The following is a 17,856-nucleotide window of genomic DNA, read 5'->3' as shown; positions in this document are numbered from 1 at the left end:
GGCTAAACGAGGTTCACGGAGGGGTTTGTAGTATGTAGAGTACCTACATGTACAGGGTGTTCACGGTATGTGTGAAGAACCCTCATTTAGGAAATTTTATTCTGGACCGGTCCGAGATTGGTTGAATTTTTCGAAAAGTGACAACCTGGTGGCCAAGCAGGTATTTGAGGGTGTATGCCCCAATGTAACCTCCACCACCGCAATTTGACTCTTTCTCACCTCCGATCTTTTGGAACTCCCCCCAAAATCTCTTTAAAAACATCAAAACACTGCTCAGATCAAGCAGGGAGCGAGCCCTATTCTGTAGTTATTTTTTTGTATTTTTAGTTAAATATTTCGATTTTTTAAGTGAAGATATGTGAAAGTTCTTCAGACTTTTTTCCAACATACAAATTGTGTGGCTAAGCCCATTGTAATGTGTTGTAACTCTGAAGGTTGTTGGTCACTTTTGGTTGCCATGCGTGGCGCCCATACAATTTCGAACCAATAAATCGATCTTCTCAGTATTTAGGGTGAACACCCTGTACATCCCTTCGTTCGTCAGAGCAAAAAGGGAGACATATTAGGCCCACGACGGCCCGGTTATCTAGCTTCCTACATGTACGTAAATGTAGGTACAGACTGTGGAGACACCAGAATAAGTGTGTGGGGGGGGGGGGGGGGTCACAGAAGGTGACTTCACAGCAAAAGAGGTTCACGGAGTGAGGGTTAGGTGTACTACCGAGTAAAAGTTGCCTACTATGGTGCGAGAGGTCTTGGTTGCACCATAGCTCCCGGTCATGAAAATGCTCGAAGGGATGTACCTACTCGTAGTTTTATAGCGTTTCCGAACACGACCAATATTACATGACATACAAAAAAGCGCCAAATCCACCTTTTTATATATCATACAATATTGGTCGTGTTCGGAAACGCTATAAAGCTACGAGTACATGTATGTATACTCGTATTTCTCTGACGTTTGTGGACGCGACTGATATTGCATGCCATACAAAAATACGCCAAGCTCATGATTTTGGGTGTATGCAATAATGGCCCAGTTCAAAAACGTCAGAGAAATACTAGTACGAGGAGGCCGTTAAGACTGCATGACATCATGACCCTATGTGCCCAACTTTTAAGTGTAGGACGACCCGCCGCAACAGCGCAACGCAACGCAATTTGTTATGCTTGGTAATTATTGTTGCCAATATACAGGTGTTTCCCTCCTGGTTATCGTTGAGGTTGAAGTGCGAGTCTAACGGTTGCCACTCACCCTTCCTTGTACCTATGACGCGAGAAGGCATAGGGGGGTCAGAGGAACTTTTTTGTATGGGAATTAGTAGATTGATTGGCTGCAAACGCCGAAGTTTACACATAGCTTCTCGAGCCATACATACAGTATGTATATGTAGGTACATAAAAATCGGCTATGCTCTCGTCTGTTCCCGCGATACACCGTCGACTGATGCTTCGAGTAAGAATTTTGTGTGGCATTTCGTGGCTCGCCACTGAACAGCTGGAAGCGGCGGTCGGTGGTGCGAAATTATCTCAGTTGACTCGTAGTGATTCGCAATAAAACCCAAATCTCCGTGACATACGGGTAAATGACAACTGGTCAAATAAACATCTCCCAACGTACTCTAGCATTTCGGGTAGAAACTCTAGTCGAAAGGGTATAATGGGATTCTAGGTATGTCACTTTGGTATTGATTCGTGAAGATGCGGATCATCCGCTACACAGGAGATCACTCGATCTTGGAACTATCCAATATAATCAACAGAAATCAAGGCCGACGCCCGATATTGGATTCTGATCTCAAAATTGCTTCTGGTAGCTCCCTAATAAACGTAACATCATATTACATCGATATCCTAATTTTGAGGAAATACAATGATAATTGTTTGGAACCGATCAGGCCCTGAGTGCGAAGCACCGAAGAGATTTCAGTCTTGCTAGTAATTCATGCTAAAAACCAGATGCCTATACCAAATATAAAAGAGAGAAACTCAAGAAACTGATTCGAACACCCCTAAAACGCCATAACTCCGATACTTCGCCTAGCCTACCCTGACGCGTAAGACTCGTCGGCATATTCTTTGAAAAGCTGTCTCATCCCTTTGAGAAATAGTGAAAAGTCTCTACTTTCGTTTAATTTGTCCACTACATCGTCTATTTTCGTCTTGTCTACCTTTGGCCGACATTGTATGACTACACGAGCCAGAGTTAAGCGATGCTTGAGATAGTTAAGTCGATAGCGAGGTTGCTCAGTGATTCATACCTTCATAGTCTCTAGTAACCATGTTGACAATGAAAGAGAACTCTTTAGTCCAATCGGAATCAATAATATGCGTGAATACAAACTTCAGGTGGTCGGTGACACCTGCCCCTTCTATACGCATGCCTAGATAATCTTCCCAGAACAAGAGTTCTGGGGCGTTGCGTGAAGCTTGAGAACTCAGGATTTTCCGTTCAGCAGCTCTCACTGGAAGTTGAGGTTAGTAACCTGGGAAACAGTACTGGTTTATGGAATGAAGGTTGGGTACTTTTTCTCTTCTTGCGTATAGCTTCTCGAGTCTCTTCAATTTGTGCTAAAAGGTGTGTGCGTTGTTCCTCTTTACATTGTTTTTTGCGGGCCATCTCAGAAATGGCTTGTTCTGCCTCGGCAGCTTCTTGGTCTTCTTTTGCAACGACTAAATAGAAAAGACGAATTAGGAACAACATTCCAATACTAATACTGATCAAACTATTGCCACCACTTACTCTCAGCAACATCTTTCTCCTTTTGCTTATAGTGCTCAATTTCTTTCTTTAACATCCGCTGGGTATCTTCATCAGTGCAATTCGATTAGTTTTCTAGGCTCAGTTCGTATGTAGCGCAAATGTGAGAGAGGGCACTTACCTTTATCCTCGACAATGTTTTTGGCAAACTCGTTTCTCTCCTCCAAGATACGCTTCCGGTTTCTCTCAATATACTCGTCGAAATTGACTGTAAAACGTACCATGCGGTCTCTGAGCTCATCGAAGCCAAAATTGATCAGAGGGAGAGTAGCCATAGATGGGTTTAAATGGACGGTTGTGTGTATACTTTGGGTCGATGGAAGGGTTGAAAGACTTTCGCGAGAGAAGGCTCTGTTTGTGTGCTGTTATATGCGGTCGACGCAGATACCATTGTGGATTGTTGCTGTAGTAACAGAAGGATCTTATCTGCTTATCGGGCATCTCTTCGGGTCACATGAAGAGAACATACAGTCGCTGTACTATACTTGGTGCGGAGCCCCGGTCGCTGGTATCCGCCAACAGCAAGCTTGAATCAACACGCAAGTTCTACAACAAGTCCAAAAAAAAAAAAAAAAGACAACCTGCAGACATCAATTATCACCACATTCCTGTACACGTAATAAGCTCCTTGAAGGATGAGTGGATTTCAGGATGTACGCGATGTGATGGACATCAGTGGTCCCTCTGAGAGCACCCCACGAGCTCCTCCCTTGAAGAAACAAAAAACTGTCGAAAAACGACCAGGTGTGTTCATTAACTCACTCATTGTACCCATTACTGTCTTTTTATGAGTTTATGCTAACTTTATTGGTAACCGAAAGATGGCATTACTCGTGAGCTTTTCGCGTTACTGGGAGAGAATCCTCCGCCAGTAGCTATAGTCGAAAATAAATTCAAGGAGAAACCAAAATGGATGGGAAAGGCTAACCCATGGTATGTGAATATCTCTGTGCAAGGTAGATCACCGCCAGTTAACCTAGATATATATATAGGGAATGGAAGGATTTTACCAACCCGGCGCGAACAGACAGTCTTATTTTACGACATTGGGAACGAAAGAGCAAAGAACCCCCTGATCTCGAATACCGATTTTCAAAATTCGATGTCAAGGTCGATATCCCCACATACTCTGACGGAGAATATGAAATTCTGAAAGATCTGGATTGGTCTCGAGAGGAAACAGATTATCTTTTCGATCTCTGCCGTGAATACGATCTCCGCTTTATCATCATATGGGACCGCTATGACTTTCCTAATGGCAAGTCAAGAAGCGTTGAGGATCTAAAAGCGCGCTACTATTCAGTGTGCCGAAGCCTGATGGAATTGAGAACACCGCTCAACCGAATGTCGCCTGAGGAAACCCAGATATTTAATATGCTCAATTTCGACAAGGAGCGAGAGACCTCAAGAAAGAAAATGGCAAACGTACTCTTTGCGAGGACACCCGAACAGGTGAAGGAAGAAGAAATGCTGTTGGCCGAACTTAAGAGGATAGTCACGAACCAACAGCGAACATTGGAAGAACGAAAGGATCTTTTTAATCGTCTCGAGATGCCGTCCTCACAAGGCTCAATCGCTGGATATACCGGAAGCCAAGGTTTAGCTGCTTTAAGAGAATTTATGGTCAATAGTTCGGACAAGAATAAGAAGCGAAAATCGATTGCAATGGGAACGAATACTGGTGCCGATGGTTCCCAACCAAGTCCTGCCGTGGCTTCAATATCCGAGAAGGCTAGCACAGCGATAGCTGCATCACAGAAGGAAGCAACACAACCGAAGAAACAGGCCAGGAAACTCTCAGGTGAAGAAATGAAAGAGTATGGTGTGATATATCACGATAAACTTTCTCAGGGAATCAAATTTCGGTCATCACTGGTGGCGACAAATGTCAAGGGCGGCACAGCACAGAAGGTTTCGCAGGCTTTGGCTCAACTGGAAATTGCACAAAGGTTGACCATGCCAACATCCAAAACGATTCAGAAATATGAGCAACTGCAAAGCAATGTGGGAATACTTTTGGATACTAAGAAGCTGCTTGAAAAGGTGGAACAGGAGCTTAGGGTCCTCAAGGCGCAGCAGGATGCGGCAAAAGAAGACACTTGAAAACCATTTAACCGCAAGAATGCACGATACATGATTTCGCGCAGTTGGGTATGAGAACTTGAACATTTTTTACGAAGGTGGGAGATTTTCTGATTGTGAACAAATTAGCTTAGTATCGATAAAAGAAACCCTTTTCAATAAAAGCTTTTAAGAGAATAAAATTGACAGCGATTGGATGGAGACCTAGGGAAAGTGACTAGAATAAAGAAAAAAGAAAACCCCAAGAGCGCCTGAACAACCGTCGTTTTCAAGCACTCAACGCCCTGCCATACAAATGAATAACCATATTGCATTACGACCTTAACACGAGAACCCTATGATTCTTTAATGAAAGCTTCTGTGCTTTGACCAATTATTTGACACCTAAACTAGCCTCTCCCAAAACAGATGTTGGTTTCTCAAATTTGCAACTCTTTAACAACCTAGAATAGGATTGAAGAACCATTTTTTGAGCAACGCTTATGCGACAGCATCGACTGAGACAATTGATATAGGCAAGTTAGTCTCATTGCTAGATGTTTTCTTTTCAGCTTCCTTTGCTTTCGCGGCGATTATGGAGGCGTGATCGATCCCTACCGCTTCTTTCGCAATTTGAAGGCTGATTTGCGGACTAGCTGGAGAAATTCGAAGAACCTTTCCTGTATGCCCATCCTCTGATATCTTCTCAATAATAACGACGCTTCGGATTGTTCCCTTAGGCTTTTTCTTGATAGCAAGCTTTTCGTGAAGCTCATAGGTCGGGTCACAAAGCAGGGTGTATGTGAGACTTTGCTTAGACTTGAACTTTTCGTTTGCTGCTGGGCTGTCACCAGAAAGCCCATAAACGGTATAGCCAGCATCCGAAAACGCGGTGAAGCTATCCCTGAAAAGACATGCCTGGGCAATACAGCCCGGAGTAGAGGCTTTGTACATGAACAGTTAATATCTGAAAATGAAGAACATTAAGGGACTTTGAGAAAGAAGCGTTTATATGCAAAGGCTTGTGCAGGTAAGTAGAACAGGTGTATCAAATACCTCTAGGATAGGCAAAAATAATGATTCCCTTCTGTGCACTCTTAAGCAGGCTTTCTATTGTGGTCTTACTACCATCCTCGGTTTGAATTTCAGGAAGATCGGTTGGCACCAAATCACCGTCCTTTAGCCCTTCTGACATTTCATCAGCCTTTCTTGTCTTGGCGGGGTTTGCGACAGACTTCACCGCCGTCGGTTTGGCAGTAGTTTTTGCAACAGATTTAGAAGTAGCCTTTGCAGGCTTCTCAGCTTTTTCGACCTCCTCAGGGCTTGCTGTAGCCCTGGAAGACGAGGCAACTTCCACGGGTTTGGTGAGAGCAGCTTTCGCGGTGCTCTCGGTAGCGGTTTTGATCTTCTTGGCTGTAGAATTCTTCGGCTCGGTGGATGCGCGCTTCTTGCATTCCGAGGCAGGAGAGGGGGGTAAGGGGACGATTTTTTTCGCGGAGTTACGGCCGCTTCTGCGTAGTACGGGCTCAGACATGACGATTAAGATAAACCAGGGGGATCGTGAAGGGTGGGGTGAAGATACGAAGGACAAGTGTGTTGGCTGTTCTAACACACGCACCGAGAGATGACAATAGGGGATGCTTTTCGCAATGTTCTTTCTTTTTAATCAAAGATCTTGCGAATGAGGATAAGAAAAGTCGAGGGTGTGGAGAGAGGGAATGCGAAGAGTTCTTATTTATATTCAAGCCGGAAGAGGGGGGGGGGGGGGGGGTGACTCGCAGTGGACGAGATAACTGTTGTGGCAGGCGATTGGCGTTGCGATCTGTTCGGTAGAGTGATGTATCTAATAGATACGAGGTACAAAAAGTGAACTGGTACTGCATTCAATCAAAGAGCACTTCGGGACTTTGTGGGGGAGACAGGAAAATGATCGTGGTGAGATGCACGTAGATGAAGTTTCAAGGGATGAGACGGAGCCAGTGAAATGAGAGAAGTTCGTAGCCGTAATACCACTGGGACTGGATCACTGTGGGCACAAATCAAACTAAAGATAAATTTATAAATTTAATATTTCTTAATCATTGACCGAGAGAGCTAGCTGGAAATCCTAATCTTGACTAAAAAATTAACCTACCCAAACAAAAATGGCCAGCTCCCGAATAAACTTGGATAACAGGAATTCCCAGTAACTAGAAAGCTTTGACTAGCGGAATATAAATCAAGAGAGTAGGTGGAGAAATATACCGGAAATCTCAAGAACTAAGCTGAGGGGTCAAAAGGGATATAAACAGAGTGGGTTCTGATGCTATTCACTAACCAAAGTAGTACTTAAAAATCTAGAAAGTATTGTTCGCCATGAGAAAGCATTCACATTCCAGATTCGGAAATCTGTTTCCAAAGCATCTGCCCAATTCTCACGGAAAGTGGCCAATTAGGGAAATCCCTTCGTTCATTTTCAAGATAGTACAAATAACCTTTTCAAGCAACTTACATTGTAATTCACCTAACCCGCCCTCTGCAAATCTCTTTAGGCTTCAAGGCGCTGCTGTAATGGGGATAACTTTTCCACATATCGCTAGAATCCGGTAGAAAGATGTGCCCGTGTAAGATAGAAATCAGGTTTAGATTATTCAAAGATTTTTATCACTTAAAAGTCAATAATCTTTAAGGGATCTGCTACCGAGTAGAATACTTGATAACTCTGATGAAGACTGCAGAAATCGGATAGTTGGGCGGAGAGGATACTAAGTACTTATACTCCAAAGAATTCCGTTCCCTGCTCCTACTTCCTTACTAAGTTTCCGGTGATGCCTTCTAGCGGCAGGGAAACAATACCACCGCTACCCCGCTTCTTTCTAAGCGTTAGCGGGTATTTCCACCTCCGAAGTCAACTACCTTTAATCAAAGCCTTTGTAACACCTGGAGCTTTGGCTGTCGCACAACCGGGGCCTGCATGAATGAGCTGCTGCTCAAGTGTAATCTTAATTGTTGCTGTAGCGCTCTTCGCTTATTGTTGACTTTCCCATTCATCATCTCTGCCGATACAGGCGGACTAAAAATGCTCAGAGGATATAGAGGATCACCGAGTACTCAGAGCTTCACTCTGGCTGGTATTCTAATCATTGGCGAGGCATAGACTCGCCAGCCATTACTCCCATGAATAGATCCTCTTACTAGCGCGCAGAATATAGTTACTCTGACAGCTGGTAGCTAACCACACTGCCGGTACTTGCATGTCACTGTGCAACTGGCTACTAACAATAACTCTCAGCATGTAACCAGGCTATGTGTGTGTTCATACACCAGACAGTTGAAATGGCTCCGTTACAGGCTATATCGAACAACCTAAAGGTCCAGTTCTAGGACAGATCGTGTTTGTAGCCGATGAAGGGATATACCTCCAGGGTGTAGTACCAGTGGCCTACCACAAATTTTTCAAGTCTTTCTCCCTTCGGAAGCGGACAAACTACCACGGCACTGGCCCTACGACCACGCGATGCATCTGGAGTCTGGTCAGCAAGCCCCTTGGGGTCCCGTCTACCCCCTCTTGGAGATTGAGTTGAAAACTCTTAGGGAATATCTTGTGAAGATGATCCATCTAGGAAAGATCAGGCCAATATTAAAAACCGGTATTCTTAACCATAGATGGACAAGTTGCGAGACCGAGTAGTAGGCGTGATTATCTTCAGCAAGATCGACCTGAAGGAGGATTACAACCTCATCGGGATCAAGCAAGGCGACGAGTGGAAAACAGTTTTCCGTACGAGGTATGGGCACTGTAACAGGGCCACAGTAGGGCTGTTACAAAAATACCTGTTCTACCAGTCAAGCCATACGGCCCTAGGTTAACCGCAGCTGGTTCTTCATCGATGGGTGAAGAGAAGGGCAGATGAGCCCCTACCTCTATTGGTATAGAGGGTAGAGATCCTGGCGAGCAAGAAGTCTTACAAGTCAAGCTAGACGACTGGACCAAAACTAGAGCAGCAGGACGAGCAGACCAAATAAGGAAGGGTAACCCCAAACATAAGTTACCCTACCTTGGCATTCAACCTTTGAGGCGCAATAACTTTGCAGCCGATGCCCGGAAAATATGCTTTACCACGTCAGAAAGGATCCTGGCGATGCTCCGGTCCATTTGGGGTGGTTGAATGAACGCATTGCGGAGTTGAGGAAACACTGCAAAATAAACACGTTTTAGACCCCCAAAAATAACCCCCGGAGCGTCGAACCGCCGGAACCCTCCTGTTTCAGCCCGGTGCATCTTTGGGGGGAGTAAGAGTGCGACCCAAACTACCAAAGCAAACCTTTGCTTTAAAAACACCCAAATCTATTCTAAATACTCTGAATAAGCAATTGCTGTCTGGTCGGCTGTTTCCTCTAGTTCCTAGGATCCCGACCCTTTCTTGGCAAGGATTGCGAGATTTGACTCGGACGAAAATTCGTCCGCGGTGTGGTAGCAACTCTTCTCCTCCCCCCGGATAGAAAATAGGTGGTGCCCCCAGATTATTTGAAAGGCGGACGGCCAGTGAAAAAAGGAAAGAGGTAATGAAGGAAGGGGCGCCGAACTTCCATAAAGGAACTCGGTTGCCCCAGCTTGGTTTCGGGGGGATCAGCGAGTCTTTACCAGCGAGGAGCCCCCTTAAAGTTATTAAGTTTCTAGACTACAAATAACGATCAAACAAATGAAACTCTATCTTTCCATCGAACGAGCCGAAAGGATAGCTTGTCGAATTCCTTTCTGCCTATCTACCTGATCGAAGTCACAGTCGCGCCCTTTCAAGGCACCCCCGTTACAGTATAACTTTAAGCTCCTCGCTTAAAGAACCCCACGAGAAAGAAAAAAACCTACCTGAACACCTAGGACCACTTTCAAGGCTGAAATAACCGAGCAGTTAGCTTTTTTTTTCAGCTCAGGCTGGCATGGGAGAGGCTAACACTTTACTATGGTCTCCACTGTATCCGTCAGAGGGTTATAGCGCCCACATTCGCTCAAAGGGTTATAGCGCCCACATTCGCTCAAAGGGTTATAGCGCCCAGCTTCGCTCGGAAAGGAGACCACATTCAGGATCGCTCCTAGAAAATCCTGATAGTCCCATTGACCAACGGCCCCCATTCCCCATCTGGGCCCCAGTCCCAACCAAAGTCAACGTTACTTCGTCCACGATGACGGCAGGAAGAGTCCGGAAGAGGGGGATAACTGGCTTTCTTCTGGCGCCACCATGCCTCGTAATATGCTTGGAGAGCCAGTCTTTGTCTCTCCCTTGCCTCTTCTTGGACCACTCGCTGCCGCATCCACTCAGCTCCCCTTCCATCTCGCGCAATCTCATCCCGCATCCACCGCACCTGTTCCCGTTTCTCCATCAGTGCCGCACGGACACGAGCCTGACCAACACTTCTGTCCCCTGGTTGGGAGAAGGGATAAGGACGACGGTAATCCTCCCGAGTCAGAAATGGGACCTGGTTGAAATGGCCATCGAAGGTCGAGGTCTCCAAACTCCGAGGAACAGCATGCCTGTGGAAGCATTAGCGGTAGTAAGAAGAGGTTACACAACTCGCTGGATCATGCCTACCTCATAGCACTCCGTGATCGGACGGCTTTACGAGCAACTCTCCGAGCGTGGATGGTGTTACCACCATCCAGCTCCAGGAGATCAGTAACAACCGCACCAGTTGAGGATCTAAGCCTTGTCCCCCGCCGAGATCGACTAGCGTTAGATAAAAACGCTTGTACAATAGACGAATTGATCGCAATGAACAAAGAGAGGAATAGAATAAAGAAAAACATTATTGCTGAAAGGAGGTGATAAATTTGGTGTTGGGTGTGGAAAGATCGAACTCCCTGGAGTGTAGAATGAATAGAAGGAAAAGAATTCTTACCCTCCTTAGTTCGACGGATACCCCGCTTTTATAAGCGAACTCCTATTCCAGTTCCGAGAATCAGCGTGGTTAGCCGAAGCAGGAGTTCGGTCCGGCTTTAACCGAACCCGGCACTAACCGTGGAAGGAGACAAGGACACCGAGTTTACCTAGTCTAAGGGATAGGAGCATGCGTTCGAAGTCCTGAAAGAGGCCTTCCATCCGCCCCCGTACTAGCCCACTTTGATGCCGAGCTAGCTACCAAGATTGAGACCGATGCCTCCAACTTCGCTAAATCTAGCATACCGTCCCAATTCCACCGAGATGACAACAAGTGGTATCCAGGAGTCTTTTACTCCAAAATGATGTCACAAGCCGAACGGAATTATGACGTTCACGACAAGGAGTTAGGTGCCATTGTGTCATGCTTCAACGAGCGAAGTCTCCCAGGAGAAACCTCCAGCCGGAGGTAAACCTCCAGCCGGAGGGAAACCCCCGGTGGAGAAAAAACCAGAACCCAGAACCAGCGGGTAATGGTGGACAAAATGGAATAGTCCCCCCGGTTGGTGGCGATCCCAACCCGGGAGGGGACTCAGATAGTTCAGATTCGGAGCCTGAGTATGGAGATAGGAGAGGATGGCGGAGATACCTCAGGAAGATGCTGGAGAAGCAGCAGACAGAGCTCCTGGCCTCCATGACACAGTTCATGAGACCTCCGGCCCCCTCACACCCCTCCGCTGCCTCCAGGGCCCGAGAACCAAAGGCACACCCTCAGGCCAAGTTCAATGGCAAAGCAAACAATGTGGAGACCTTCATCAGGCAATGTGAGAATGTCTTCTCCATTGAAAGCCAGTTCTTTACCTACGAAGAGGTTAGGATCCGATATGCTGGTAACCTGATGGAAGGAGAAGCCCCAGCCAACTGGTATGAGGCTTACCACAGCTCCATTGACCAAGCTTCTGCCAACCGGATAGCTGGGATGTCTGTGGTGTTAGATGAGAAATGGAAGTGCTGGGATTCCTTTGTGGATGCTCTCAGAGCAGCCTTTGGCGAAGCTATCTCTAGGGATGATGCGGTAGCCCAATGGAAGGCCCTTACCCTCACAGCCAAGGGTCAGTTAGTGGATGATAAGATCCTCAGTCCCCATATTTCCGAACCTAGGCATGAGTTGGGCTCGCTTTACTTCCGTTACACCTCTGGGTTTCCTCCAGCCTGGGTTCGCCAAGGGGTTGTCCCCGGAATCCCATAGAGGTACACCACCCCCGGAGTCACCTTCTGCGTTCCTACAAAGATACGGTCACGGTCGTCACCAACCAGCAAAAAAAAAAAAAAAAAAAAAAAAAAAAAAAAAAAGGGGGGCGCTGAAACCGAGATAAGCTCGATGGGCGGCCAACCTCGCGGAGTTTGACTTCAAAGTTGTATACCGCCCTGGAAAACTAAAAACGCCAAACCAGACATCTTGTCGCGGCGTTGGGACCACGCCCTTAAAGAGGGGGGTAAGGCTCATCAAGACCCTGAAATTCTTGTTTAAGCCAGGACAACTTATAATGGGTTCTGTCCAACACCCGATCGTTATGATCAACTCAGCATGTGCAAGGTCAGCCCAAATCTGCAAACTCACACCGGTGCTCCTGGATGAAATCTGGGCTCAAGCAGCCTTAGATCCAGAGTACCTTTCTTTGAAAAAAGCCATTGAGAACACCTCTGGGAATCTGGTGAACCGATACCTGACTTTAAAGGACGGACACGTCTTCTATAAGGAAAGGTGGTACATTCCAAATCATCGGGAACTGAAGCTCAAGATCCTGAGCGCCCTACATGATTCGAAGACTGCTGGTCACTTTGGACAATTCAAAACGGCAGAACGCCTTCGGGCACTGTCCTTTGCCAAAAGATGGACAACGATGTGGAAGAATACGTTCAGAGTTGCGATACATGTCAACGCGCTAAAGCCTCAAACACACAAGAAGAAAGGGATGTTGCAACCTTTAGAGGTCCTCTCTATTCCTTGGAGTTCCATTTCAATGGACTTTATCACCAAAGCAACCGTCGAAGAACTTGCTCAAATCTTCCTCCGGGAGATATGGCGACTGCATGGACTTCCTGAGGAGATTCTCTCCGATCAGGACTCTAGATTCGAAACATATCGTCCTCAAACTGACGGGCAAACTGAGAGAGTCAACCAAACGCTAGAACAGTATCTCAAAAAACTATTGCTTCTGTCAGCGGGACGATTGGGCAGAGTTACTCCCGCTTGCCAAGTACGCCTACAACACGGCCACCCAAGAGTCAACCAAAGCATCGCCATTCTACGCGAACTATAGGTTTCAACCAGATTCCACTTGGCCCTCACTTAAACGGAAACTAGACAACTTCGACGCGTCCAGCGCGGCACAAGCACGGCAGAAAAAATGGTATGATCAGAAACAGATGAGTGCTCCAGAACTGAAGGTTAGGGACGAGGTGATGCTGGACCGATGCAACATCTTAACCAAGTGACCCTCAAATAAGCTAGACCACCAAAAAAAAAAAAAAAAAAAAAAAAAAAAAAAAAATTGGGTCCCTTTGAGGTTGTCGGGAAACTTGGCGTCGCGTCCTACAGGCTGAATCTACCCACTCAGTGGAACATTCATGATATCTTCCATATATCTCTGCTGGACCCTCAACGAGCTATACTGCTTCCACCTCCGGATGAGGTTCAAGGGGAAGACAGTTACGTTCTCAAGAAAATAGCCGATAGCCAATGACAGCAGGCTGGTCGTGGGAAGAAGTTCGTGCAATATCGGATTACCTGGGAGGGTTATCTCTCAGAAGACTCTTGGGAACCGTACAAATTGTTGTAAGGAATGGCAGAAGAGCCACTCCGAGAGTTCCATGCGAAGTATCCCCGAAAATCATGGGACGCATGGTAATACAGGAAAGTGTGGGAAACCGAGACGACGGAGTGTTCTGGGATAAGCGTGGAGAAAACGAGTCTCCCCTTGTTAGGTCACACGTTTCACTTGAGGTTTCCTTTGTCAATAGAAATGGATGCAAAAAATAGAGTGTAACGGAGCCATTTCAACTGTCTGGTGTATGAGTACACACAGGGCCCGGTTACATGCTGAGAGTTATTGATAGAAGCCAGTTGCACAGTGACATGCAAGTACCGGCAGTGTGGTTAGCTACCAGCTGTCAGAGTAACTACATTCTGAGCGCTAGGAAGAGGATCTATTCATGGGAGCAATGATTGACGAGTCTATGCCTCGCCAATGATTAGAAGGCCAGCCAGAGTGAAGCTCTGAGTGCTCGGCGATCCTCTACATCCTCTGAGCATGATAAGTCCGCCGGTAGTGGCAGGGACTATGCCTGGGAAAGTCTACAATAAGTGAAGAGCTCTACAGCAATGATTAAGCTTACGCCTGAGCGGTAGCTCATTCATGCAGGTCCCGGTTGTGCGACAATCAAGACTGCAGGTGTTACAAAGGCTTTGACTAAGGGTGGTTGCCTTCGGAACCGGAAGCACCCGCTAACGCTTAGAGAGAAGCGGGGTAGCGGTGGTATTGCTTCCCTTCCGCTAGAAGGGATCACCAGAACTTAGTAAGGGAGTAGGAGCAGGGAATGGAATCCTTTGGAGTATAAGTACTCAGGATCCTTCCCGCCCAACTATCCGATTTCCTGATTTCTATCTTGCACGGCCAAATCCTTTCTCTCGGATTCTAGCGATACGAGGAAAGGCTGTCCCCGTTACATTGAGTTTGTATGGAATGATTATTAGAGCTACATTTTCTTGTATGCTCATAACGTACCATACCAAAAACCCTAGGTTAGACTCGGGACGAGTCTACCGGAGGGAGGAGTAGTGTAACAGGGCCACAGTAGGGCTGTTACAAAAATACCTGTTCTACCAGTCAAGCCATACGGCCCTAGGTTAACCGCAGCTGGTTCTTCATCGATGGGTGAAGAGAAGGGCAGATGAGCCCCTACCTCTATTGGTATAGAGGGTAGAGATCCTGGCGAGCAAGAAGTCTTACAAGTCAAGCTAGACGACTGGACCAAAACTAGAGCAGCAGGACGAGCAGACCAAATAAGGAAGGGTAACCCCAAACATAAGTTACCCTACCTTGGCATTCAACCTTTGAGGCGCAATAACTTTGCAGCCGATGCCCGGAAAATATGCTTTACCACGTCAGAAAGGATCCTGGCGATGCTCCGGTCCATTTGGGGTGGTTGAATGAACGCATTGCGGAGTTGAGGAAACACTGCAAAATAAACACGTTTTAGACCCCCAAAAATAACCCCCGGAGCGTCGAACCGCCGGAACCCTCCTGTTTCAGCCCGGTGCATCTTTGGGGGGAGTAAGAGTGCGACCCAAACTACCAAAGCAAACCTTTGCTTTAAAAACACCCAAATCTATTCTAAATACTCTGAATAAGCAATTGCTGTCTGGTCGGCTGTTTCCTCTAGTTCCTAGGATCCCGACCCTTTCTTGGCAAGGATTGCGAGATTTGACTCGGACGAAAATTCGTCCGCGGTGTGGTAGCAACTCTTCTCCTCCCCCCGGATAGAAAATAGGTGGTGCCCCCAGATTATTTGAAAGGCGGACGGCCAGTGAAAAAAGGAAAGAGGTAATGAAGGAAGGGGCGCCGAACTTCCATAAAGGAACTCGGTTGCCCCAGCTTGGTTTCGGGGGGATCAGCGAGTCTTTACCAGCGAGGAGCCCCCTTAAAGTTATTAAGTTTCTAGACTACAAATAACGATCAAACAAATGAAACTCTATCTTTCCATCGAACGAGCCGAAAGGATAGCTTGTCGAATTCCTTTCTGCCTATCTACCTGATCGAAGTCACGGTCGCGCCCTTTCAAGGCACCCCCGTTACAGGCACTACGAGTACCTGCTCATGTCTTTTGGTTTGTCAAACACCCTGGCCACCTTTCAGAACATGATGAACAACATCCTCAGAGAGTCCCTAGATCAGGGAGTGTGGGTTTACTTGGACGATCTCCTAATTTACAGCAAGTTGCGAGAGAAGCACGAGCAGTTGGTGGTCATATTTCAACCAGATTGAAATAGAGTTCCTCGGATGTGTCCTCACATCCAGTGACGTCGGTATGGCTTTGTATAAAAGTCTGTAACGGCAATATTACCTGTTGGCTAAAATGATAGGCTGGATCGTGAAGAGGAGGTATTGCACGGTTGAGCTAGGATTTGTAATGGGTTTTCTGTTATGTTCTTTTGGTTTCCGTTACGCGAGGTATGAGTCATCAACGGACTAGGGGTTGGACATATAAAGGGGTGTTGTCTCGTGCTTTTTCATGTTTTCCTTCCTTTCCTTTTCTCTTCACGCAATATCCTGTATCTACTCCACAAATACTATTTTCGTTCCAAGTCTCACCATAGGGCTCAACTGGTTGTCGTACCAGGTAGAGCCACCTCATAGCCCATAGTTAAGAATACCTATTGCTACGTCTTCGTCTCGGTTGTATTCCTTGGCACCATAGTCCCTACGTCCATAGACCTCCGTTACACTATATTGCGTCCTCTATTGCCAACCAATACAACACTATAGTCTACCATGGCGACACATCTCCCTATTGATTATCAACAGCTAAGCAATGCTCTTCAGACCTTCTTTCAAGAACATCCAGAGGTGGATGGCAATGTTGGAATTGAAGCTTATGCCCTTCTTCAACGGGCACAACACGGTTTTACTCAGTATGCAACGGACTTACAGGAGGTAGAGAGGGAGGCTGGAAATGCAAGGGAGATGTTTGAGCGAGACCTAGCCGCTGCCAGGGGCCACCGAGTTGCTATTGAAGTGGTTGCCCCTGATGAAGAACCAATTGGTGGTGATGATGCCCCACCCGCGCCTCCAATACCACCCGTTGTGGCTACTACCCAGCGGTCGGAAAAGCTCCCAGATCCTGAGGTGTTTAGGGGAGATCGCGATCGAGAAAGATTACACCTATTCAAACAACAGATGAGGATCAAACTATTAGGAAATGCCGACCACTTTCCCACAATACAGTCCAAGTTATCCTACGCATTCAGTCGATTGGAGGGTGTTGCCGCTAATCAGTTCTTACAATATGTCGGAGAAGAAGGCATCGCTTTGCCTTCCATGTTGCGGTTTTATGAAATCTTAGATACTGCGTTCGGGGATCCTGATCGAATGCGCATGGCTAGGAGAAACCTTAGGAACATCCGCCAACGGAATCGAACCTTTGCTGATTATTTTGCCAAATTTCAACGTTATGCTGCCGAGTCAGGGATGGATGAAGTCTCTCGGATTGAGGCTTTGATGGAGGGTATTAATGTAGAACTCGACGAATCAATGATACACCATGAGACCCCTGCGACGGTAGACCCATGTGAGACGCTCTTGCAACGGTTGGATAATCGCCGTCGGGCGGCAGAAGCTAAGCGAGGAAGTAAAAAGCCTTGGAATACTACTGCTGCTCCGACCCTACGTCCCCCACCAATGAATCCTGCCCCGGCTCCCCGTGTTGTTGCCCCGACAGCCAATGTACCTGCTCTTGAAAACCATCCCTCGTTCCGCCCGGGAGGTGATGTACCGACGGATCTGTCCGGGGGACGTCGTCGCCCCACCCCTACCGAAAGAAATGCCCGCTTAGCTGAGGGCCGATGTTTCTATTGTGGAGGAGTCGGCCACATGGTTAGAGATTGCCCTCAAGCAAGGGCAACTGGAAACCAACCAAGGAGACCGGTGATGAGAGGAGCGGCATTGAGAGTAGAGGAAAATGATGGAAGTGATAACGAGTCGGCAAAAGATTTGTCCCTGCACTAAGTGGTTTAGCCCAGGGACCATTTAAGGATTTTTCTGAAATGCATATTTCTGGTTTTTCGGTATCAGAGGAGGAAATGGATGGGAACCAATTTGTAGTAACCTGTTCAATTTCACAGAATAAAAATACTTTTGTACCCACCTACGCCCTTATTGATACCGGAGCCTCAGGATATGCTTTCATCGATGAATCTTTTGCACGCCACAACAATCTCACCATGACCCACTCAAAATACCACGCCATGTAGACGTTATAGACGGCAGACCCATCAAGTCAGGAAAGATTATCCATATTGTTGATGTCTCGCTAGATATTCATGGTCATCGAGACACTGCATCATGTTTTGTGACAAAGTTGGGAAATTATCCGATCGTGATGGGGATACATCAGCAA

The 17,856-nt window shown here is 46.7% G+C and overlaps 5 protein-coding genes across 5 annotated transcripts; 3 read left to right on the top strand and 2 right to left on the bottom strand.

Annotated features, from left to right (window-relative positions):
* Positions 1-2,045: 2,045 nt before the first annotated feature.
* Positions 2,046-3,036, bottom strand: LAJ45_05182 (uncharacterized protein; the record flags this gene model as incomplete). The annotated part of the gene is made up of 5 exons (XM_046114754.1): positions 2,046-2,191; positions 2,262-2,465; positions 2,527-2,673; positions 2,744-2,809; positions 2,883-3,036. The coding sequence occupies 5 exons, from the start codon at positions 3,034-3,036 to the stop codon at positions 2,046-2,048; spliced, it is 717 nt and encodes a 238-aa protein (XP_045971791.1).
* A 360-nt stretch (positions 3,037-3,396) lies between these two features.
* LAJ45_05181 (uncharacterized protein) lies at positions 3,397-4,864 on the top strand (the record flags this gene model as incomplete). Its single annotated transcript, XM_046114753.1, has 3 exons — positions 3,397-3,505; positions 3,583-3,694; positions 3,754-4,864. 3 exons carry the CDS (start codon positions 3,397-3,399, stop codon positions 4,862-4,864), a joined length of 1,332 nt encoding a protein of 443 aa, XP_045971790.1.
* Positions 4,865-5,369: 505 nt separating this feature from the next.
* Positions 5,370-6,356, bottom strand: LAJ45_05180 (uncharacterized protein; the record flags this gene model as incomplete). Its single annotated transcript, XM_046114752.1, has 3 exons — positions 5,370-5,375; positions 5,441-5,766; positions 5,879-6,356. 3 exons carry the CDS (start codon positions 6,354-6,356, stop codon positions 5,370-5,372), a joined length of 810 nt encoding a protein of 269 aa, XP_045971789.1.
* A 5,868-nt stretch (positions 6,357-12,224) lies between these two features.
* Positions 12,225-13,001, top strand: LAJ45_05179 (uncharacterized protein; the record flags this gene model as incomplete). Its single annotated transcript, XM_046114751.1, has 1 exon — positions 12,225-13,001. One exon carries the CDS (start codon positions 12,225-12,227, stop codon positions 12,999-13,001), a length of 777 nt encoding a protein of 258 aa, XP_045971788.1.
* A 3,231-nt stretch (positions 13,002-16,232) lies between these two features.
* Positions 16,233-17,465, top strand: LAJ45_05178 (uncharacterized protein; the record flags this gene model as incomplete). Its single annotated transcript, XM_046114750.1, has 1 exon — positions 16,233-17,465. The coding sequence occupies one exon, from the start codon at positions 16,233-16,235 to the stop codon at positions 17,463-17,465; it is 1,233 nt and encodes a 410-aa protein (XP_045971787.1).
* Positions 17,466-17,856: the final 391 nt, after the last annotated feature.

Source organism: Morchella importuna (genome assembly GCF_003444635.1).
Source record: "Morchella importuna strain M04M26 chromosome Unknown Morimp01GS014, whole genome shotgun sequence".
In the NCBI taxonomy this organism is placed as follows: Eukaryota; Fungi; Ascomycota; class Pezizomycetes; order Pezizales; family Morchellaceae; genus Morchella; species Morchella importuna.
Note: the sequence above shows the minus strand (reverse complement) of the source record. Positions and strands in the feature narration are given on the sequence as shown.